The sequence below is a fragment of the Colobus angolensis genome, unplaced genomic scaffold, assembly GCF_000951035.1.
Source record: "Colobus angolensis palliatus isolate OR3802 unplaced genomic scaffold, Cang.pa_1.0 Scaffold422, whole genome shotgun sequence".
NCBI classification, from domain to species: Eukaryota; Metazoa; Chordata; class Mammalia; order Primates; family Cercopithecidae; genus Colobus; species Colobus angolensis.
The window spans coordinates 2,051,028-2,076,869 of NW_012117622.1; the positions used below are offsets into that span (position 1 = coordinate 2,051,028).

Genomic DNA, 25,842 nt, shown 5'->3' on the forward strand with positions numbered 1-25,842 from the left:
TGGATGGATGGATGGATGGATGGATGGATGGATGGATGGATGGATGGATGGATATATGAATGGATGGATGGATGAATACATGGATGGATGGATGGATGGATGGATGGATGGATGGATGCTTGGATATCCTGACTACAGGGAGTAAAACAGGTAAGAGGGGAGTGGGGATAGAAGTAAGACATCCTAGACAGAGAAAACAGCCCAGACAAAAGCATAAAATCACAGTGTGCTCCAGAAAGGAGAAGTGATTTCCTATGTCTGGAGCACAAAGTTGGTGGAATAAGAGAAAGGGTTAGAAACGCTGCAGGCTCCAGATCATGAGCACCTTATAATTACATGCAAAAGAGTTTGGACTTCATCCTGTAGAAGAGGGAGAAACATCAAAGATTTAAGTGCCAGTGTGCCATAGATATGTGCATTTGGAAAGATGGCTCTGGTAGCAGTGTGCAGATAGGGTGGGATTGAAGGCAGCAAGTTTGAGGGAAGGAAGGTTAGTTAGGAAGCAACAGCACTAGTCCTTTTTTTTTTTTTTTTTTTCTTTGAGACAGAGTTTCACTCTTGTTGCCCAGGCTGGAGTGTAATGGCGCAGTCTCGGCTTACTGCAACCTCAGCCTCCCAGGTCCAAGCGATACTCCTGCCTCAGCCTCCTGAGTAGCTGGGACTACAGGCATGCACCACCATGCCCAGATAATTTTATACTTTTAGTAGAGACGGGGTTTCTCCATGTTGGTCAGGCTGGTCTTGAACTCCCGACCTCAGGTGATCCACCTGCCTCAGCCTCCCAAAGTGCCAGGAATAAAGGTGTGAGCCACCACACCTGGTCAGCACTAGTCCTTTTAAGGATAATGAGCACTCAGACAAGAACAGCAGAAATGGAGAAGACAGGGTGGACCTCAGAGCTATTTGGGAAGCCCAGGTAACAAGATCACCAGTAAGACACAGAGGGAAAGCAGATCAAAGAATATCTAGGTCTCTAGAATTGAAGAGGAAGGAAACTTTTTAGCAAGAGAATACGGTGTTCAGTCTGGGCACACCGACGTTGAAGTACCTATGAAATGCTGGAGTAGAAAAATCCAGATCAGAATAAGATGATCAGATCTTCACCTCCAGAGAGAGATTAATTTGAATGTCATCAGCTTAGAGAAAGTGGTTAAACAAAAATATGGATAACCCTGATGAAGAAAAGTATCTTTCTGAGGAAGAAGACAGGATGGCCAAATGGCATCCTAGGAAATGCGGATAACTAAAAGGTAAACAAAGGAAGAGGTGTTGGTGAAAAAAACTGAGAAAGGATAAGAGGAAGCCAAGAAAGAATGGTGTCGGCCGGGCGCAGTGGCTCAAGCCTGTAATCCCAGCACTTTGGGAGGCCGAGACGGGCGGATCACGAGGTCAGGAGATCGAGACCATCCTGGCTAACACGGTGAAACCCCGTCTCTACTAAAAAATACAAAAAAAAAAAAAAAAAAAAAAAAAAAAACTAGCTGGGCGAGGTGGCGGGCGCCTGTAGTCCCAGCTACTCGGGAGGCTGAGGCAGGAGAATGGCGTAAACCCGGGAGGCGGAGCTTGCAGTGAGCTGAAATCTGGCCACTACACTCCAGCCCGGGCGACAGAGCAAGACTCCGTCTCAAAAAAAAAAAGAAAAAAAAAAGAATGGTGTCAAAGAAAACAGGAGAGGAACAGTCCAGAGGAAAACAAGCTCAAACATGCAAATACTCAAAAAGTCGAGTAACATTAGAACCAAAACATATCCCCCAAGTGTGACAGCTAAGAGCTAGCTCACTGACAACCTGGGCAGTGTTAGTGGATTAACAAGATCAGACCGCAGTGTTGAGTCTTAGAGGCAGATATAGTACAGACAAGATCAGAAAAGTTTTTAAAGAAGCTTTCAATAAAATAATGCAATGACTGAAGAAGGACACAAATTAGAAAGACGGTTTTGTGGTGTCGGTTTTGTTTTTTTAAGAGACAGAGTCTCACTCTGTTGCTCAGGTGTACAGTGGCCTGATAATAGCTCACTCCGTAACCTGAAATCCCTGGGCTCAAGTATTCCTCCCACCTCAGCCTCCCAAGTAGCTGGGACTAAGGCATGCACCAACATTGCAGGCTAATTATTTTATTTTTTTGTCAAGACGGAGTCTCACTATGTTGCCCAGGGTGGTCTCAAACTCCCATCCTCAAGTCAGGCTCCCATCTTGGCCTCCCTAAAGCACTGGGATTACAGGTGTGAGCCACTGAGCCCAGCCTGGTGTGTTCTTTTTTAAGGTGGGGAGAAAATAAGCCAGAAGAGGGAGAAGCTGGAGATATCAGAGGAAGTGGAGTTAATGAAGGAGCAAGTTTCCCGAGGTAGGAGGAAACAGGACCCTGAGGACAGATAGAACATAGCTTTCAGCTGAGATGGAATCGAAAGTGGAACTAGTTACAGATGAGCTTCCACGACACAAGGAATAAGTTAAGTGAGTTCCTGTACAGGCATTCCTGATGAGAAATGTATACAAAAGGCTTAAGGAAAGCATCCAAAGGTTAGAATGGCCACTCACGGGAGTGGGACAGCATACAGAGTAGAAGGTTTGGCGGGCAGTGAGAGGGTACAATAGAAGAAGAAAGGCCGAAAATGTGACATGGTCTCAAACCCATCATAGTGTGCGGTTTCCAGCAGTCTGTGCATGGAAGTAGATAGTGACCCCACGGAGCAACTGCTTGGAGTTCTGGAGGATAGTTAAGGAGGCAAGACAAGAGAATAAAAGTCCAGTTCAGGGTGCTGTGGATTACAGAATGTTAAAAGAAATGAATCATGAGAAATAGGCTAAACAAGTCACGGACCTGGAGGTCTTCAGGACCTATAACAAATGATCAAAATAGGAATAAATGAGTGAAAGAGCAAAAACGAGTAGAAATTGTGGTCAGAGAGTGACACATTTAAGTTGAAATTCCAGAGGCAGAGCTAACTGTACAAGTTTACCAGCATTCCACAGTTCTGCTGCTAACTTTGTGACCCTGAGCAAGTTACTAAGTCTCTGGGCCTCTGTTTCTTTCTTTCTTTTTCTTTTTTTTTTAAGTTTTCTAAAATTTCATCACTGTATTATGTCACAAAACAGACTTCACAAGAATTATTATGTACCAACTAACAGAATTAGAGAGTGTAAATCATTCAGTAGCAAGTCAAAATGAAATTATTTTGAAGCTAATCATTGAGTTTATGCCTTATCTGACTTTCTGGCCTTTCTTCATTCTCTTCCTCCTGCTCTCCCCCTCTTCTTTGTTAGGAACTTAAACAGAGACTATATTAGGAAGGCTAAGGTGAGAAATTAGAGAAACTTCAAATCAGCATTGACCATTGAGAAGATCCAAAATAGTGCACAAACTATTAGAACTAAAGTAAAAGTTGAATAGCATTGCTAAATATAAAATCACCATTTATTAATTAACAATATTTCCAAATACCATCAATAACCAGTTAATGTGTAAAAAGTAAAGGATAGCAGTAATGGTAAAAAAAAAAAAAAAAAATTATAGGGTACCAAAAAAATCTAACAAAATATGAGTTTCTTTACAGAAAATTACAAAACTTATTGAATGACAAAATGGAAACGTGAAAAAAGAGGTATGCTATGTTAAACACTTACTCAATAAATATTTATGAAGCACCTACTATATGGAAGGCACTGTTAAGTGCTAAAGACACAGCAGTGGACAAAACCAAAGGGCTTAAACAATAACCTTAAACATAGAGCTTAAACAAGGATGTGGATTATAGATTAATCTATAAATTCAATGTGATTGTCATCAAAATCTCAAATAGGACTTTTAAGCTAGATGAACTAATTCCATAATCCATATAGAAAAATAAATGCCTAGAAACACCCACGAAAATTCTGGAAAAAAAAAAAATATGGCTTCAACCACAGCATCAGAAAAAAAAAGAAAAATAAATAAATATGGAAAAAGTGCTTGCACTGAAAGATATCAAGGCTTGCCACACCAATGCAGAGACAGACAAATAAGATCAACAGAACACAACTGAGAGACTGAAGAGAGACCCAAATGTGAATGGCAAGTTAACCAGGCACAGTGGCTCTCAGCTGTAATCCCAGCACTTTGGAAGGCCGAGCCAGTGGATTGCTTAAGCTCAGGAGCACAAGACAGGGCATCATGGTCGCCCGGGAAACCCCATCTCTACAAAAAATACAGAAATTAGTCAGATGTGGTGACACATGCCAGTGTCTCAGCTACTTGGGGCGCTGAGGTGGGAGGATCGCTTGAGCCCAGGAGGTTGCAGCTGCAATGAGCCGTGGTGGCACCACTGCACTCCAGCCTGGGTGACAGAGTGAGAGCATGTCTCAGAACACAAACAAAATGTGTGTGTGTGTGTGTGTGTGTGTGTGTGTGTAAAGGGTAATACTGCCAGGCGCGGTGGCTCATGCCTGTAATCCCAGCACCTTGGGACACAGAGGGGGGCAGATCATAAAGTCAAGAGATCAAGACCATCCTAGCCAACATAGTGAAACCCTGTCTCTACCAAAAATACAAAAATTAGTCGGGCATGGTGGTGCGCGCCTGTAGTCCCAGCTACTCAGGAGGCTGAGGCAAGAGAATCGCTTAAATCCAGAAGGCTGAGGTTGCAGTGAGCCAAGATCGCGCCACTGCACTTCACCCTGGTGACAGAGAGAGACTCCGTCTCAAAAAATAAATAAATAAAAATAAAAAGAAAAGGGTGATACTATAAATCAATGGGAAAGGTTGTACTACTCTATGAATCATAAAACAACTGGTTATCAATATGAAAAAATATTCCCATTCTTCATACAAATACAAAAATAAATTATACATGGATTAAAGATCTAAAACGTTAAAACAGTCACATTCACACACACTTAAATAAAAATTTTAAAACTACTGTAAGAAATGTGATATAGTTTGGCTGTGTCTGCACTCAAATCTCATCTGGAATTGTAACTCCCACAATTCCTCCATGTCATGGGAGGAACCCGGTGGGAGGTGATTGAGTTATGGGGGTGGGTCTTTTCTCCGCTGTTCTCATGATAGTGAATGAGTCTCATGAGATCTGATGGTTCCAAAAATGGGAATTTCCCTGCACAAGCTCTCTCTTTGCCTGCCACCATCCACGGAAGATGTGATTTGCTCCTTTTTGCCTTCCACCATGATTGTGACACCTCCCCAGCCACATGGAACTGTATTAAACCTCTTTCTTTTGTAAATTGCCCAGTCTAAGTACGTCTTTATCAGCAACATGAAAACAGACTGAAAACAGACTAGTACAAAATGTCTTTATGACCTTGAGGTAGGAAACAATTTCTTAGACAAGATACAAAAAGCACAACTCATAAGACAAAAAGTTTAATAAATCTAACTAATTCAAAACTTACAACTTCTATCCTACAAAATAATTGATAAACAAAGTAAAGCGACAAGCCACAGACTCAAAAGAAATTTAGTAAGGCACAGACTCAAAGGAAATCTAGTATGTAACAAACAAAGGTTTGGTATCCAGAATGTAAAAATAACTCATCATACTTATAAGAAAAAGATAAATCCATAAAGAAAATATGCCAAAAATATAAATAGGCAAATCCAACAAGAAAAAAAACAGAATAGAAAGTACAAAGAGATGTGCCAAATATTCAGATGCTACTTCATAATCATTAGATTGGCAAAAACAGAACTCTGACCAAGGGTTGGTGAGAGTGTGGGAAAGCAAGAAATCATAATTATTGCAGATTGGAGTGCAAATAGGTACAATCACTCTGGGGAGAGACTTGGCACTATCTAGTAAAAACAAAGAGAAGCATAACATGAGCCTGCACAACCATGTTGTGCAGATCTAGAGATCTATTTCCTGAAGAAATCTGGCACTTGTACACCCAGGAGAAGTGTATAAAAATGTTAATTGCTGCATTCTTTACAGTAGCAAAAAAATAGAAACAATCTAAATGTTCATCAATAGGAGAAGAGAATAAATTACAAGGTACTCATAAGATGAAAAACCAAACAACTATTGAAATGAATATATCCAGATGTATCTCGACATGGACAGATCCCAAAAGAAATGAAACATTTGGATGCTGAGGGGAAAAACTCTTCACAGAATTATAGGTAGGCGTATGATAGCATTTATCTACATCTTTAAAACATATGAAGTTATACTATATTTTGTTCTTGAATATGCATTTGTTAATAAAACATAATGGCATGCATGACACAGAAAAAGTTCACAACAGTGGTTACTTCTGGTGAGGGAGAGGGACAAAAGGAACTTGAATTTTTAAGGAAGCTCTATTTCTTATATTAAAAAAACAAAACAAAACAAATCTGAAGCAAGAATATTCAAATGGGTTTTTTTTTTTTCTGATTTTTGGATCCATGAGTATCCCTGTACTCTTCTGTATTTTTAAACCTAGTAGTTTTTGTTTTTTGTTTTTTTTTTTCCAATTAGTCAACCTATGTATTCTTAAAAACACCAATCAGAAGTTTAGAGGAAGAAAAATAAAACTGGTTAAGATAAGGTTTGGGAGACTCTCTGGATTTTGCAAACAGTGCTGTTTTTGTTTCTCATCATCAAAGGGAAACAGAAGTTATGTGGGCATGGTCAAATCTCCAGGTGAGAAAGCACATTGAGACAACCTTACAGGAAAGACATCAAGGCCAGTTCTCTGAAAATGCGGCTCTCACCTCTCGGACATGTCTTTTCAGGTGCATGTATACACTCTGTCCAGTTTTTCGAAAATGTCTTTCAACATGTTCCCTTCCAAACGCCAAAAATGTATTCATGCATACATAGAGTCCACCTTCAGAATTCTAGAAGAAAGAGAAAAAGTACATTAGCCAAGGATACCTAGCCAAGTAGTCAGATACAGAAAGAGGGAAAGGGAAGGAAGGCAAACGCTGAAGATAAGTCCTGGCAAAGGGCCACCAAGGCTCCTGCAGTCATCATCAGTGACCCTTCGGCAGCTCCACAGACACCCACAGCAGTGGTTTCACCCCAGCCCTGGCTCCAAATGTTCCTATGGACAACCGAGCAATCCTTTCCCAAATGCTGGCTACGTTCACAGTGAGGTGAGATCCCCAGAGGCTCTAGGAAATAAACATGCTTGTCTGACAATAGGGCAAAGGAAGAGAAAGGTAGAAAAAAGTTGGCAAAACTTTCACTGTAATATTTTATCATCGGTCTTCCTCATTCATTGGTGCAAGTCTCCAGGAATGCAAAGTTTTAGGTCATTTTAGCAGGAAAGGGTTCTTCAAAGATATTATTCCCTTCCTTTGGTGACACATGATATTTGATAGTATTCATGAATAAACTATAACAATGTAGCGCCGGGCGCAGTGACTCATACCTGTAACCCCAGCACTTTGGGAGGCCGAGGCAGGCAGATCACAAGGTCAAGAGTTCAAGAACAGCCTGGCCAACATGGTGAAACCCCTGGCCAACATGGTGAAACCCCAGCTCTACTAAGAATACAAAAATTAGCCGGGCGTGGTGGCGGGCGCCTGTAGTCCCAACTACTCAGGAGGCTGAGGCAGGAGAATCGCTTGAACCTGGGAAGCGGAGGTTGCAGTGAGCCAAGATAGCGCCGCTACACCCCAGCCTGGGTGACAGAGCAAGACTCCGTCTCGGGAAAAAAAAAAAGTAATAAATAAATACAGGTCAAATATCTCTAATCCAAAAGTCTCAAATGCTTCAATGAGCATTTATGTTAAAGCGTCATGTTGATGTTCAAAAAGTTTCCGATTTTGGAGCATTTTGGATTTCCGATTTTCAGATTAGGGATGCTGAACTAGTAAATATAATGCAAATATTCCAAGATCCAAAAAAAATAAAAATCTGAAACACTTCTAGTACCAAGCATTTCAGATAAGGGATACTCAATCTGTAATAACAATAAGTACATAATAAAGGATGAAATCTTATAATGCATGTTATTGCATGTCTGATATGCTTCATGTATATTGTTCTCTTTCTCTCTTTCTTTCTTTTTGTTGTTGTTTTTTGTTTGTTTGTTTGTTTGTTTCAACAGCATCTCACTGTGTTCCCCAGGCTGGAGTGTAATGGCAGGATCCTGGCTCACTGCAGCCTCAGCCTCCTAGGCTCAAGACCCTCCCACCTCAGCTTCCCAAGTAGCTGGGACTAGAGGCACGTGCCACCATACCCAGCTAGTCTTTGTATTTTTTGTAGAGATAGGGTTTTGCCAAGTTGCTTAGGCTGGTCTCGAACTCCTAGGCTCAAGCAATTTGCCCACTTCGGCCTCCTAAAGTGCTGGGATTACAGGTGTGAGCCACCACGCCCAGCTTATGTATATGTATATTATTTGAATGCTAACCACTGCAAGTTGCTTATTGTTATTTCTACTTTACAGTATCAAAAAAAAAAAACTAAGGCTAAGTCACTTACCCAAGTTCACACAGCATGGAAGTGTTCGAGTTGAATCTATTTCTCCTTTTATCCCTCCATGCCACATTTCAAAGCACATAATATTATTTAGTTAAAGACATACTGCTACAATGAACAGTCAAGGATATGTTTGAATTTTAGATACTTGATTTTCTATCTTAATTTCATCTCTTGTTTTCTCTCACTTTGCTTAACATGCTTTTCTATAAACTTAGGCTACAAAATTAGCCATCCTTTCCTCGAAGGAAGAGGATTTTCTTAAGCTATGGTTAGTCTCACCTGTCCAAATAATAAAAATAATAATAATAAAATAATGTAAAACTAACTTTTGAATGCCTGACAAAATTGCCAATAAATACCTTACAAAATTTCTTACAGTGCATTTCAGTAGAGCACAAAGTACAATATCAAAACAAACATTGATGTTTATTACAAATATATTTAAAAATTGTTTAAAATTCCATTAATTTTGTTTAAAATTTGTTTAAATTCCAATAAAAATTGTTTAAAATTTGTTTAAAATTGTTTAAAATTTGTTTAAAATTTAAATTCCAATAAAATTATTTAAAATTCCAAAACATTGTTTAAAATTCCAATAAAGATTAATTTAAACAATTTTCTTATAATAAAATTCTCCAACATTGTATCTAGAATTTCTAAGTGAGGATATAAACAGTCCTCTCACAATGTGAGCACTTAACCATTAACTCAAGTATGTGCCTCTTACTGTAGCATACACATTGCAATAAGCAAATTAAATAAATAAATAACAGGTATAAAGATCACAAAGAAAGAAGTAAAATGGTCTCTATTTCCTAATGACAATACAGTCCATATGGAAAATTCTAAGAAATCTACACAAACTAGTGAAAATAACAACTAGTAAAAGCAATAAGTGAATTTGGCAAAATCACACGCTACAAGTTAAGAGACCAAAGTCAAACGCAATTTTAGATATTAGCAACAAACACTGGCAAATGAAATTTTTAATGCTTGACTTCAAAATAGCATCTAATCCCAGCATTTTGGGAGGCTGAGGTAGGTGGATCATTTGAGCCCAGGAGTTCAAGACCAGTCTGGGCAACATTGGAGAAACCCTGGCTCTACAAAAAAAAAAATACAGAAATTACCCAGCCTGTAATCCCAGCTACTTAGGAGGCTGAGGTGGGAGGGTCACTTTAACCCAGGGAGGTCAAGGTTGCAGTGAGCCATGATTGTGCCATCTGTGCTGGGTGACAGAAACAGACCCTGTCTCAAAAAAAAAAAAAAATCCAAAAAAGCTTATAATTATAATATAGCTTGTGTTTCTGGATAACTTTTCTACCTTTACATGAAATCATTTAAATAAAATTAGAAAAGTCCTTCAACTAGAGACAACATATTACATGCATTTAATCAACAGATTAGGTAAATATTTTCAAAAGAGTTTTCTAAATAAACACGTTTTTTGGATAGACAGACCTCTTAAGAAAAACATACTGCATCACTATAATAGTCAATTATTCATTAAATCCATTAAATTAAGCATCACATATTGTGATTTTAAAAAAAGTTCCATTCTCTTCCAATAAAATGTAATTCAGTCTATGAATTCGAGCCAGAAGATTTACTGGGGAAAATAGGGAATTTGTAATAGAGGTCATGCACTGTCACCAGCTAGCTCTCTGGCCTAAGGCAGGCTGCCATATGGGGCTCTGAGCTCCAGTGTTCTCCACTATAAACATGGCCATAGCAGTAATTCCCACCACACAGGGTTGCATGAAATTTAAAGAGGGTGAAATACATCAAAGTGCTTTCTGTGATATATTACAATACAGAAATGGTGTTTATTATATATTATGGGCTAATTATCATTATCTCATTATCCAAATCATTTAATAATTGGGGAAAACAAGCAGATGGTAGAATAAGTGAGTCTGACAGCCACATAGGGTGGAAGTAACAAATATTAATCTGTCAGAAAAAAAACACTAGGCAACTAGTAGAAGAACCAAGAAATTCGCAATCAGAAGAACAAAAATGTTCAAGGACAGTATTTTTCTAAAGAAAAATATAGAAATACTCTATAATCCAAGAGTTTATAGTTTCTTAAGTAATCATAGTCTTTCCGAATTTCATTGTCAAGAGTTTTTTTCTTATTAGGGAATCTGATGGAAATTTATTTTATTTTATTTTATTTTCTCATGGAGTTTTGTTCTTGTTGCCCAGGCTGGAATGCAATGGCACAATCTTGGTTCACCGCAACCTCCACTTCCCAGGTTCAAGCGATTCTCCTGTCTCAGCCTATCGAGTATCTGGGATTAGAGGCATGCGCCACGACACCCAGCTAATATTGTATTTTCAGTAGAGAGATGGGGTTTCACCATGTTAGCCAGGCTGGTCTCCAACTCCTGACCTTGTGATCCACCCACCTCGGCCTCCCAAGGCGCTGGGATTACTGCGTGAGCCACTGTACTCGGCCGGAAATTTAACATACCAAACATGAATTCTCAATTTCTGAAGCTGCTTGATAATGTCACAAAGTCCATAATCAAAGAGAAAAATTCTTTGACACTCAGAAAGGAATGGCCAGATAAGGAAGGATTTCATTATGACATCAACAGGTGGCCAGGCACAGTGGCTCACACCTGTAATTCCAGCACCTTGGGAGGCAGAGGCGGTGGATCATTTGAGGTCAGGAGTTCGAGACCAGCCTGGCCAACATGGTAAAACTCAGTCTCTACTAAAAATACAAAAGTTAGCTGGGCATGGTGGCAGGCGCCTGTAATCCAGCTACTCGGGAGGCTGAGGCAGGAGAATTGCTTGAACCCAGGAGGCGGAGATTGCAGTGAGCCGAGATCACGCCATTGCACTCCAGCCTGGGCAATAGAGTGAGGGAAAAAAAAAAAATCGACAAGCTTGTTCCACTGGACACCAAGGCTGGTCACAGAGGTAGTGTGTGCCCCTCTACATGGCCAATGCTGACAGGGAGGCCCTGCCCAATGCGCTCACCAGTAGTTCTAAAAATTCAGGGAACATTAAGACAGAAAACTCTTCTAAACCTGTCACATATAGAACAAACACCCCAGTCTAATGATCTATGCTTTCTCCTTTCTTGCCCTATTAATGTCTAAATATTGGTCCTATCATACACTGTCTTTCACATACAGAATCAGCACCCCATGGCCTCTGCTCCCAATAGCTTCTTTCAATCCTGATAAAAAGTCATGTGGATAACTGTCTCCCAATTTCCTTGTGACCAAAGCACAGAGAATGGTATACAGCCCACAATCAAGCTAAGCTACCTGACTCACAGAGTTTCAAACCCTCAACCTCATCCTCTCATTAACCAGCCATCTTCTCACTAAGATCACCAGCCAAGGAAGCATGGTAAAGCACATGCTTCCATGTGGACAAAAGGGCAGCCAAGAAATCAGGCAGGTGCAAGATGATGGTGAAATGCAACTGGAAAAATCAAAGGACAGTGTACAAGTCCATTCTCACACTGCTATAATGAAACACCCGAGACTGGGTAATTTATAAAGGAAAGAGGTTTAACTGACTGACAGTTCCACATGGCTGAGAAGGCCTCAGGAAACAAAATCATGGCGGAAGGCAAAGAGAAAGAAAGGTACCTTCTTCACAGGGCAGCTGGAAGGAAAAGTGCTGAGCAAAGGGGGAAAAGCTTCTTATAAAACCATCAAATCTCATGAAAACTCACTCACTATCATGAGAACAGGATGGGGGTAACTAACCCCATGATTCAATTATCTCCCAGCAGGTGCCTCCTACAACATGTGGGGATTATGGAAATGACAATTCAGGATAAGATTTGGGTGGGGACACAGCCAAACCATATCAGGCAGAATACAAAATACAACTTTTTTTAAAGTAATGGTGGTAGAGTGCTCTATTAAATTAAAATAGATTACAGGCCAGGCACAGTGGCTCAAGCCTGTAATCCCAGCAATTTGTGAGGCCAAGGTGGGCAGATCACTTGAGGTCAGGAGTTCCAGATCGGCCTGGACAACATGGTGAAACCTCATCGCTACTAAAAATACAAAAATTAGCCAGGCGTGGCAGCACACGCCTCTAGTCCCAGCCACTCAGCAGGCTGAGGCAGGAGAATTGCTTGAACCCAGGAGGCAGGGGTTGTAGTGAGCTGAGAACACACCACTGCACTCCAGCCTGGGCGACAGAGCGAGACTCCGTCTCAAAACTAATAATAATAATAATAATAATAATAATAAAATAGATTACAGATAAAACTTACATAGCATTGGGGAAATTTTTTTTAAAAATTAATGGTAGCATAAGAATGGAGGCTCCAGAAATACATGCATTCTAAGATAACTGTTTAATATGTCAAATCACAGGAAATACAAAAATGTGGAAAAGAATCACCAATAAAAGCTACTAGGAAAATTAACATCAGTATAGAAGAAAATTAATCTGGATCTACAACTTATATGAAACACGGTAATAAGGTCCAAATAGATCTAAGAAATAAGCAATTACGAAACTAAAAAGAGCAGAATCATATATTCAGCCCACTTTTAAAGGGGAAAATAATTTCTGGCCAAAAAAATTAAGGATATCTTCAGAGATGATGTAGTTTAGTCTAAAAATATAAACACTAGTGACCATGTTTTGTACCACAAAATGTAATGAAACAAATAAAAGACAAGAGAATGGGGAAAAACATAAAGTACAGTGAATAAAAGCATGTATCCAAACTATATAAAAACTGATGAATCACAAGATGTCATCAACACTAAAGTTCAACTGAAGCATTTTTTTTTTTTTTTTTTTTTGAGATGGAGTCTTGCTATGTCGCTCAGGCTGGAATGCAGTGGCGCGATCTCGGCTCACTGCAAGTTCTGTCTCCCTGGTTCACGCTTCTCCTGCCTCAGCCTCCCAAGTAGCTAGGACTACAAGCAAGGGTACCACGCCCAGTGAATTTTTTGTATTTTTAGTAGAGACAGGATGTTAGCCAGGATGGTCTCGATCTCCTGACCTCATGATCCTCCCGCCTCGGCCTCCCAAAGTGCTGGGAAAGAATTTTTTTAAAGACCATTTGGTTTCCAATATGAGAAAATACTGAAATCAAACCATCACATCCTCACAACCTCCTTAAGTAAGCATAATAAAACCATCTCAAGGCACAGGTACATGCCTCATAAACCAGCAAAAACTATTAAAATTGCACAGCCTGAAGCCACAGAGAAAACCCATATATCTTCTCCTACAATATAAATCAGCTCAGCCTTTCAAGAGAGCTAAAAAGACGGTGACCCTTTGACACTGTATTTTCCCTTTTGGCCCAAAAGAAGAGAAGAAGAAAAAAAAACAAATTTGTACAAAAATATTCTGCACAGAATGTGCAGTTCTGTGCACATTCACCATCTATAATAAAATAATGTAGCAATGGCCCCAAATAGAGGACTTAAGAAATTGTGGGATATAAGCACAAGAAAATACTGCAACATTATTTAAAAAGACAAATTTATAAATTGTGTATAATGAGTCTTGCTTGGTCTAGAGTGGTGCTTCTCCAACTATTGTCACGATGGATGAGGTTGTTTTTGTTTTTTGTTTCGTGTTGTTTTTATTTGTTAAGGAAAGATACATGGTCCCACTGCACATGGCTAGTTCAAAGCCCCAGCCAGATATGATCTTATTACACACTTAAGTTCCACAAAACCCAAACCAGTCTATGTTCTAGGCAAACAGATCCACTGGTCACACACTTGGCTTTCACTGCAATGTCAAGTTGCTATAGAAATCTCAAAACAGGCCAGGCCCAGTGGCTCACGCCTGTTAATCCCAGCACTTTGGGAGGCCAAGGCGGGCGAATCACCTGAGGTCAGGAGTTCGAGACCAACCTGGCCAACATGGAGAAACCCCTGTCTCCACTAAAAATACAAAATTAGCCAGGCGTAGTGGCACATGCCTGTAATCCCAGCTACTCAGGAAGGCTGAGGCAGGAGAATCACTTGAACCCAGGAGGCAGAGGCTGCAGTGAGCCAAGATCGTGTCATTGCACTCCAACCTGGGCAACAAGGGCAAAACTCCATCTCAAGAAAAAAAAAAGAAAGAAGGAAAGAAAGAAACCTCAAAACACTACTCTCAGTGCTGTACTCATCTCTCAGCCCAGTCAGCTGACACACTTTAGGTAGCACTTGTCTAGGGCTAGGTGAACTCGGCCCAAGTCTAAGAGTGTCTCACCCACCAGGAAAGCATTATCTAAAAGACTTTCAAGACACGAGGTCAGGCCTGCAGCCTTTACAGTAGTCCCATCAATGCCTCCTCACTGCAGGCGCTTCCCAGACCCCACACTCTGTCAGTCTCTGCCTAGGAACTACTCCCACATCTCCCTGCTCAGCCCCTGTTCTGACAGTCCTTGACCCTAAATCTGCTTTCATTTCACAATCAGTGTCATGCTCATTCAAATCTATCGCTATGGGAAACCCAAGCTTCCTTCAGTTTGTCGCCAGTACCTTCAGAAGCTGAAATATACATTTGCTCCTTGAAGGCAGGAAAATTGTATCATTTATTGCTGAATCCTAAAAATAGTACCTGGTACAGGGCATGGGGCAGGAAAACTGTGTCATATTCACCACTGAATCCCGAAAACAGTACCTGCTACAGGGCGGGACTGAACAAACTTTTGTAGGATGAATGATAGTTTTTGTCTTCACTATTTGTTATTTGGTCTCTCTCTCTCAAACTATTCCTCAGTGCCCTTCTGATCTGAATTTAAAATGCTTCATAGCACAGGTTCCACTTAAAGTCTCTGGCACGACTAAACAATGGGAATTCTCAAAATAAAACTCATGGCCACGCATAAACAGCCTGAGGCACCAGCAGAAATTCTAGCTTTTCAGGTTTGTTTGGCTGAAGTCACTCTTAGCAGCCTGGACACTTGAACCCCACTGCCCCAGCCCTCCCACCTGCTGTAACCAAGCCAGTCTCATATGGGTTCTTCAGGAAAGTGGCTGCCTTTTCTGCACCCCCATCCCACCTTGGATCCTACCTGCCTCCTGTGCGCAGAGGACACCCACCAGAATGACCAAAGTGCAGTTCTGTGCACAATCTTAAGCTAAATGGATTCTAATGATCATTTTTATGATGCACTAACCAGAAACTTGACCAAGATGCAAGACTTTGACATCCAAAATCATAAGAAAGTCAAGAAATACTGTACAGGGCTCTATAATGATTTCCCTTAACTTCTCCAGCCCCACAATCAAAACAGTAAGAAAGAAGCAGCATTGGCGGACCATGGAGGCTCACGCTTGTGATCCCAGCACTTTGGGAGGCAGGTCAGGAGATCAAGTCCATCCTGGCCAACATGGTGAAACCCTGTCTCTACTAAAATACAAAAAATTATCCTGGCGTGGTGGTGTGCATCTGTAGTCCCAGCTACTCAGGAGGCTGAGGCAGGGAAATTGCTTGAACCCAGGAGGCAGAGACTGCAGTGAGCTGAGATCGCGCCATTGCACTCCAGCCTGGCAACAGAGTGAGACACCTTCTCGGAAAAAAAGGAAAAGAAAAGAAAAAAGGAGCAGCATGAGAAGCCCCATGTATTGTTAAAATCCTGTCTTCAATGCATTTCAATATACATACAGTATATACCTAAGCCATTCATTTACTACTTTATATTGTATCACTCTATGTGCTATTCAGAAGTAACATCAAAGACAAAGTCATTTATTTTTATATTGCCTGCCATTTAAAAGAATGTTAAAATGGTGGCAAATATAAAGGTCAAGGTTGCAACATGTTTCAGAGTGGCAAGTGAACAGTCATTTTAAATAAAAATACACTACATTGTCAATCCGTAGGTGTTCAGAGAACTTTGTTTACGATGATGTTTTCTTGGCAACCAGCCTTCCCACTGGAAGACAGGAAGGTAGCGTGAGCTTATGTGAGCAATGCGCTCAGGAAACGCAGTCCCTGTGTAACACTTGTTTTTATAACTACAGAACAGTGTCTCCTGTGGAAAACAAGCGGTCATTGCTACAAAGAGAAACATATTGTAGGTAGATGGAGTCACAATAAATCCACGCCAGGACAAATCACATACTAACACCACGGGAAGACTGTGACTCACACACCCTTGGAAAAGGAAGGCCAAGAAGACCAGAACATAATATTTTCTAGAACATTGACTCAAAAAAGAGCGGACAGGAAAAAAATTAACCAAATGAGCTGCTTGTAATTGTAAAAAAAAAAAAAAAAAAAAAAAAAAAAAGCAACCCAAATGCCCAAGAACAGATTTGCTTAATAATTTATGGTACCTCCATGAAATGTAACACTCTTCAGCTATTTAAAACTGACTTGTGGATGAGTATTTACTGATAGAAAAAACATGCACATGGTAATTTTGGGTGAGGAAAGCAGGTAACAAAACACTGTGTATGCTGTTATAATATACGTGACATGCACACTCTTCCTGGCATATGATGTTATCTCAGCATGGGGAGACAATGTGGGAATTTGTTTTCTTACCATTCTCTTCTGGCATTTTTAAATTTCCCTTCAGGAACATAGATTCATTTTTTAATTAAAATATAAATAAAAGTTTTTTAACTGAATGTATTTAGATATGCTCCCTTTTCTCAACCTGGCTTCCCAACCGCACAGCTTTATGGGGGCTGTACATTTCCACTACTCAAAGTAAAGCGTGGTGGCAATAACTTGAGATTTTTATTTTTTATCTTTGAGAGAGTCTCGCTCTATCACCCAGGCTGAAATGCAGTGGAGCAATCTCGGCTCACTTCAACTTCTACCTCCCGGGTTCAAGGGATTCTCCTGCCTTAGCCTCCCAAGTAGCTGGAATTACTGGTGCCCACCACCACGCCTGGCTAATTTTTGTATTTTTAGTAGAGACGGGGTTTTGCCATGTTGTCCGGGCTGGTCTCAAATTCCTGATCTCAAGTAATCCACCCACCTTAGCCTCCGAAGGTACTGGGATTGGCCAGGCAGAATGACTCACGCCTTTAATCCCAGCACTTTGTGAGGCCGAGACAGGCAGATCACCTGAGGTCAGGAGTTCGAGAGCAGCCTGGCCAGCATGGTGAAACCCCGTCTCCAATAAAAATACAAAAATTACCCGGGCATGGTGGCGCACACCTGTAATCCCAGCCACTCAGAAGGCTGAGGCAGAAGAATCGCTGGAACCCAGGAGGCAGAGGTTGCAGTGAGCCGAGATCACACCACTGAACTACAGCCTGGGTGACAGAGCAAGACTCTGTCTCAAAACAAAATAAAAAAATTGCTGGATTGCAAGCATGAGCCACTGTGCCTGGCCAATAATTTGAGATTAATAAGAGATTATCTTGAGATCTGCAGCTGAGGAAATTCGGGAACAAGTAAAATAGAGGTGATAAGGAGTGTAACCTCAGGGAGGCAAATGAGACTGTGATTACAACTGGGAAAAATGAAACTAATCGGGAACACTGTACTCTAGTTGGCTGCCACTCATGTTTACAGAGAAGGGAGTGGTCAATGTGGAGAATGGAAAAGAAGCCATGAGAGTCAGGCTGTGATGTCTTCTCTAGAGGCAAAAGAAGGCCATGGGGGTGAAGGGCAGAAGGAGTGTGTTCAGTCCCTCAATGCAAGACATCAGAGACCCAGCAAGGGTGATGCCCTAATGACATTTACATCCTAGTAAAAAGAGACAGGCAACAAGCAAGAAAGAGACATCAAAGATAATTCCCAGCAGTGATAAGAGGAGCCTGAGGATTGGGGTCTTTATACAGACGGGAGACAGGGTTGTCTCTAGGAGGCTGAGACTTCAAAGATGATGAGTAGTCAGGCAAGCAAAGAAGGAAGAGTACTCTCTCCAGATGCAAAAGCATGTGCAAAGGTCCCAACTCCAAAAAAAGCTTGGCTATTGCTTTGAAGGAGAGAAAGCCAGCCAGGTGCTGGAGAAGCATGAGAAAAAGGTGGTGACAGTACAGAAGGAGAGGGCTGCAAAGGTCAGCTCAAGAAAGCCTTGCACGCCAGGGGAGAGCTGGGTGCACACTGGGCAGAAGCAAAGCCACTGGACGCTTCTAAAGTGAGAAGTGCCATGATCTCATCTACATTTTTCAAAGATCACTCTGGCTACTGCGGAAGAATTATGGGGGGAGGGTCAAGAGAATATGCAGTTAAGAGGCTACTGTATAGTCTAGACTTACACTGTCTAATATGGTAGCCACTACCCACATGTGAATATTTAAATTTAAATTAAGTTAAATTAAAACTTCAGTTCCTCTACCACACTGGCCAATTTCAAGTGCTCAACAGCCAAAGATGGCTAGTGGCTACCCTACTGGACAGCTCAGACACAGAATAATTCCATCATCTCAGAAAGCTCTTTTAGACAGCCTTTGTCTAAGCAAGGCCAGATGGTGGCTTAGCCTGGGGAAAGCGACAGGAGAAAGGGGGAAGGTGACAGGAGAAAGAGGGAAGGCGGCTGACAGCAGAGATAGGGAAATGGGCAGTGTCAGGATATTACTGTATTTTATTTATTTATTTAATTTTTTTGTTTATTTGTTTGTTTGTTTTTGAGATGGAGTCTTGCCCTTTTGCCCAGGCTGGAGTCCAGTGGCGTAATCTCAGCTCACTGCACCTCTGCCTCCCAAGTTCAAGAGATCCTCGTGCCTCAGCGTCCCGAGTAGCTGGGACCACAGACGTGTGCCACCATGCCGGCTAATTTTTGTATTTTTAGTAGAGATGGGGTTTCACCATGTTGACTAAGCTGGTCTCAAACTCCTGACCTCAGGTGATCTGCCCGCCTTGGCCTCCCAAAGTGCTGGGATTAGAGGCGTGAGCCACTGTGCCCAGCCAGGATATAATTTTAGGATAGAGCACACTAGCCCAGGAGATGGATTAGGTGTAAAGGCATGTGAAAAAGGGTGGAAGTAAGGACAACTCCTAATGGTTCTGATTCATTACTGAGTCCATAAGAGCACCCTCCTGTCTCTGCCCAACTTTTGCTTTCATCAAGCAACCACCTACCTATTAATTCAACTTCTCAGGTACTTACTTCCATGTCCGAATGACAGACATGAGTGTTCCAATAACCAGAGCACAGATCTCCAGTATATTTTCGCTTCTAGAGCAAACCAGACAAGAGTTTTAAATTGCAAAAATTAAGCACCCATAAACAAGAAGCAAATGAGCAAATTAAGCACCCATAGGTAAGAAGCAAGTGAGCAATAAGAAAGTAAAACAAGATTCCAGATCAAGGGTGGCAAGCATGCAACACACAGAAGGGGAAAATACAATGGAAAAAAGCATTATCGGAAAATAGGGCTGGGTGCAGTGGCTCAAACCTGTAATCTCAGCACTTTGGGAGGCCAAGGCAGGCGAACTGCTTGAGCCCAGGAGGTCAAGGCTGCATTGAGCCAAGATCACACCACTGCACTCTAGCCTGGACAACAGAGTGAGACTTCGTCTCAAAAAACAAACAGAGAAAGAAAGAAAATAGGCTGGCTAGCAGGGAATAACCAAACAGGTCACCAGTAAAACAAAATTACCAGAATACAATAGTTGCAAAATCTAAAATCTTGGTTTCAACAGCAGATTCAGTGAAATAAATGTGTCCACATAAACTAGGTAGGAAAGAACAAATGCATGTAATCCCAAGAGAGTATTGGCCTTGCTGCTAAACACTGATAAAACATCTGTGGCCATGAAATGTTAAGAAAAAAACAGAAATACTAATCCAGCAGCAGGCATGGTGGTGCACACCTGTAGTCCCAGCTACTCAAAAGACTGAGGTGGGAGGACCACTTGAGTCCAGGAGATTGATGCTAGCCTGGGCAGCACAGCGAGACCCCATCTCTAAAAAAACATAAATAAATAAAAGTTGAAATGTTAATGCAGTAATGATTCCTCCAGCTTGCTCTGACTCTGAGTGTCTCCCTTTCTGCAGAGGACTCCTATGCATTACAGCTGTACAGCCTGGTCCTGCACAGCTAAAGGCAGAGTCTGAACAACTAAGTTTTGACTACACTATAAATTTAGTGTTCTACTGAGGCATCATTTATTAACTTTTTTGATAAGTATAAAACTGAAGCAGCCGGGCATGGTGGTTCATGCCTGTAATCCTGGCACTTTGGGAGGCCAAAGCGGGCAGATCACCTGAGGTTGTGAGTTCAAGACCAGTCTGACCAACATGGAGAAAACCCATCTCTACTAAAAATATAAAAATTAGCCAGGTGTGGTGACACATGCCTGTAATCCCAGCTACTCGGGAGGCTGAGGCAGAATAATCACTTGAACCCAGGAGACAGAGGTTGCGGTGAGCCGAGATCACTCCATTGCACTCCAAACTGGACAAGAAGAGCAAAATTCTGTCTCAAAAAAAAAAAAAAAGAATCATTCCTCTGGGTATTTTGAGCAATGAGGATACTGTCCCCCACCGCAGCTGGGGAAGGCCAGAGGCAGGGCACGAAGTTCAACTACTACAACACTCTCAGGACAAATGGGTAACATGGAAACCATCGGCATACGAATACAGCGAACTGGGCACCTGCAGCAGTCCCCAGCTTACACACAAAAAGAAAATGTGAAACCACCTTGTCAACAGTACACCTTTTATAGTCATTTCTTATTTTTATTTTATTTTTTAAAAGTGATGGTTTTCTTCAGGATGAAATCCCCCTGATAAACACAAAGATTGAATTTCCAGGCTAACCCATAAAAGCTCATCCCTCATATCTGAATTTGAGTATGAACAATGGCCCAGAACAGAGTCCCCATCAAAGAGGCCAGCAAAAGCTTTCACTGTTGAGCAGAGCCTTATGCAGAATTACCAAGTAAAAGATGTCTCTCTTCGGCAACCTTAAGACTCCATAAATGCCATTTCATCTTCTCGAAGGGAACCCCTCATTCAACCACCAATAAAAGGTCAAGTACCTCTACTACATATCCACTAGCTTAAAAGTGAGAGCTAGGGAGGGGTGAGTTCCAGAGAGGACAGCAATAAGATAGGTTGAATGGACAGCTGTGAGTACAACAACCCTGCAAGGTAAGGCACTACAAAGGGGGAAACCAAGGCTCACAGGAATTCAGTGACATTAAAGTATTTGCTGAAGTCACATGGCTACTAAGTAGTAAGTGGAGGTGGATTTGAGCCCAGGCCAGTCTAGCCCCCTGCGGGCTGCCTGGTGCTACTGAGAAGCAGATGTCGTTTTGGTGACAGGAGCCAGGTGGGCGGCTGTCGGCAAGCACACGCTCTCGTGGGGGCCTGGGGAAATGAGCAGTTTCTCTTTTTTTCAAGACTGTTTCATTCAAGGAAAGCAGGAGGGACAGGCAAAGGAGGGCAGCCCCACTCAAGTAAGCAGCCTGCACCAGGCACCCTGCCAAGCTTTCCTGAGGGGCAGGAGAGAGGTTTCAGCAGGCTTTGCCAGCTCCACTCCCCAAATGCAAAAGGACAGCTGGAGTCCCTGGGAAGTGGCCACTCCAGACTGACAGCTCCCTGACAAAAACAGTGGCAAGACCCAAAGTGCTGGGCTTCGAGACACTGGTGAAGGAGCTGCAAGACAATGGCCCTCACAGCCCACTCGTCCTAATCAGCTTGTGTCCAGCAATAAAACTGGGGACCTAGAGTGAGAATTCACACCAACTGAGGCTTCTTCCAAAGAACAGGCTGGACACTCAATGGCAGAACCTGCCCCAAATGGCACCTCCAAAGGAGCAATACAGCAGCTTTACACAAAGGATACAATATGTGAATTACTTTCAACCCTGCTTCCTGTAGCCACTCCCACCTGTTCCTCATTCCACTTCCAGAACAGTAGCACCAGAGGACCACCATCCCCATGCTGTTCCCTTGCTCATAATTGGCTGGTCCCTCAGGTCTAACCTTATCAAGACCAACCTCTTTTACATCCCACAGAATATTCAACTTTGCTTTCCAGTCTCCCCAGGAATCTTCTCTTCCATAAGACAATTTTTACTGTCTCACATGAAAGTCAAGTTGGTCCCAATTCCATACCTTTGTCCACCCTACCCCTCCAAAGCGCTGCCTCTTTGGATTCCATCCAGTTGTCCAGGCCAGTAACTCTCCTAGACTTTGTTGATTATTCCCAGGTCTAAAATCTCCTCTCACAAATTTTAAGCACCACACTGTTTAAAGCTTAAATATCCAGCTGAGTGCAGTGGCTCATGCCTGTAATCCTAGCACTTTGAGAAGCCAAGGCAGGCAGATCACTTGAGGTCAGGAGTTCAAGAACGCCCTGACCAACATGGAGAAACCCTATCTCTACTGAAAATACAAAAATTAGCTGGGCAAAGTGGTGCATGCCTGTGGTCCCAGCTACTCAGGAGGCTGAGGCACAAGACTCACTCGAACTGGGGAGGCGGAGGTGGCAGTGAGCCGAGATTACACCACTGCACTCCAGCCTGGGCGACACAGCAAGACTCTGTCTCAAAAAAGAGAAAAGCCTTAAATATCCTGTAAGTGCTGCAGGGTCTAACTTCATGACTCATCAGGGTTTAAAGACCAACTCTGTCATGAAGCCATCTTTGAACAAATCCTTGAAGAAATTACCTAACCTCTCTGACTCTCCATTCCTCATCTGTAAAACAGGGGCAAAATCGTAACTATAACATGTAAGCCAATTACTATCATAATTAAATGAGATGATGTACATAAAAGTGCCTGGCATAGTATTTGATTCATAATAGACACTTGACGGATTGGAGTTAGCTCAAGCGGTTACGTCCTCATGCCAGACTTTCCACAATGGACACTTGAAATTAGCATACACACTCCACTACGATAGAGATCCATGTCACACTCTTCTCTGCCATGGTCCTCTGTTTCCCTCCCACTTACACCCTCTCTACCCCTATAATACTTCCTGCAGCGCAGAGTGCACAGTAAGCCATAAGTCAGTATTAACACTTGCTAATTAACACAAAGCAGAATGTTTCCTTGTTAATCTTTTTTTTTTCTTTTGAGACAAGGTCTTACTCTGTTGCCCGGGCTGGAGTGCAATGGCATGATCATGGCTCACTGCAAACTCCACCTCCTGGGTTCAAGCGATTATCCTGCCTTAGCCTCCTGAGTAGTTGGGATTACAGGTGCCTGCCACCATGCCAGGCTAAGTTTTGTATTTTTAGTAGAGACGGAGTTTCACCATGTTGGCCAGGCTGATCTTGAACTCCTGACCTCAGGTGATCCGCCCACCTCGGCCTCCCACAGTGCTGGGATTAGAGGCGTGAGCCACAGCCACCGTGCATGGTCTTTCCTTTTTAATCTTACCACATGAGGTACATCCTATCCCACACCTCAAGCAACATCTCTGTCCTGAGGCATATTCAGATTCATTAAATTCTTGTCATTGTTACATTGTCCTGTTGTTCTAGCCCTAAAAATAGATGTTCGTGTTCACATCTTCCCTGTGCGTGGGAACAAGGGGAGTCCTAACTGATCACCACAATACTGAACAGACCAGACAGAGGCCTGATCTGCAACCATAGATCCCAGTCCTCTTGTCATCTCCCTGAGGGGCCCAGTGTGGGATCTTTTACCAAGCACGCTAGAATCACAACACAAATAATACTCAGCAAGTACCCAAGACACTTTTCCCTGGCTTTTCAAGGGTCAAACCTATGATGTTTCAGATAATAAGATAACATGAAAATACCATATTGGCAGCTGGGTGCGGTGGCTCATGCCTGTAATCCCAGCACTTTGGGAGGCTGAGGCGGGCAGATCATTTAAGGTCAGGAGTTCCAGACCAACCTAACCAACATGGTGAAACGCTGTCCCTAGTAAAAATATAAAAAAAATAGCCGGGCATGGTGGCACACGCCTGTAATCCCAGCTTGAACCCGGGAGGCGGAGGTTGCAGCGAGCCAAGATCATGCCACTGCACTCCAGCCTGGGCAACAGAGCGAGACTCCATTAAAAAAAAAAAAAAAACAGAAAATCAGAAAAGATGCAGGCTTAATGGCACAGGTTCACAAATTGTGTCGTTTTTAGTTCTCTACTGTTTTCCTTTTAATTCCCCAAGACCTCAGCTATTCCACATCCCCACAATCTGTATCCCACCCATGACAAATATGTACAAAGTGAAAGCAAAGGAAAACAGATATCTAACTCAGCTTATGAGGATGGGAGGAGTCCTCACAGAGAACACCTGAGCTGGCTTTAAAGGACCAACAGGGCTTTTCCAGGGGGATGAAGGGTGAGAGAACGCATTCCAGGTCAATGCAAGAGCATGAGCAGGCACATGGAGGGGCAAGGGCACAGAGCACCTAGAGAATAGAAAGTCCTTTGGGACAGAAAGAAAGTAAGCAGAGGTCAGGAAAGCTGGATCAACAGCTTTGGATAAACGGAGGTGATGTGCCATGTTAGAAAAGTCTGAATGGCACCACTGAGGATTTCAAGGCAGGAAAATGACATGATCAGACCTCTATTTTTAAAAATATCTGAGAGTGCAGTGTGACAGACTGGAAGAGAAAGCAAGGTGGTTGTTAGGAAGCTTCTGCAACAGTCCAGACAATAAAGGATGACGGCCTGAGTCTTAGCAATGCAAGGGAAAGAGGAGGATATGCCAGAATTTGGTGATTAATGGGATGTGATGCTAAAAGAGACAGTGAGATAGCCACGTTCATAGCAGCATGATTCACAGGAGCCAAAAGGTGGAAGCAACACAGTGTCCCTGACAGATGACTGGATAAACAAGATGCGGTGTGTACACACAATGGGATATGATCCTGCCTTACAAAGGAAGAAAACTGACACAACAACGTGGATTAACCTTGAGGACATTATGCCAACTGAGTCAGTCAAAAAGGACAAATATTGCATGATTCCACTTGCATAAAGTACCTAGAGTGCTCAAATCTGAGAGACAAAAAGTAGAATGATGGCTGTCAGAGGCTGAGAAAAAGGGAGAACAGGGAGTCATGGGGAGTCATTGTTTAATGGGTACAGAGTTTCTATTTTGCAAGATGAAAAGAATTCTGAAGACAGACAGTGGTGATAATTGCAAAACTGTGTGAATGTACTTCAATGCCACTGAACTGTACATTTTAAAATGGTTAAGATGGTAAAGTTTATGTTATATGTATTTATTTTCTCACAATTTAAGAAATAAAAAGAGAGAGCGGGGGTAGAATGGATGATACCATACATCTCTAAATCTGGGGCACTAAAATGGATGGCCGCTCCTTTAACTGAGCTCCAGTCCATAGGAAGAGGAATGCAGGGGAGGAAAAAGATAATTCAGAGTTGCACAGATGTCCAGATTCAAAATGAGCAGAGAACGTGAACTTTTCCAAAAAGTCTTCCTGGCAGGATCAGCATCATCTCTCACATTCCAAAGTTCTAAAAATCGTACAACTTTAAAAGTAATGAACTACTGTCCAAAAGGGATAGCAAGTGACTTCTTGATTATGATTTTAGAAAAGCAGGATTTTAGGGTACACAGGGCAAATGACACAAA

General features: G+C 42.1%; 1 protein-coding gene across 2 annotated transcripts in view; it reads right to left on the bottom strand.

The window, feature by feature from the left end:
• Positions 1 to 25,842, bottom strand: part of USP13 (ubiquitin specific peptidase 13 (isopeptidase T-3)) — a 134,211-nt gene that overhangs the window by 98,959 nt on the left and 9,410 nt on the right. For both annotated transcript variants that reach the window (XM_011956716.1, XM_011956717.1), the window contains exon 2: positions 6,688 to 6,813. In XM_011956716.1, the coding sequence (XP_011812106.1) occupies positions 6,688 to 6,813 (126 nt within the window). The remainder of the gene's footprint in view (positions 1 to 6,687; positions 6,814 to 25,842) is intronic.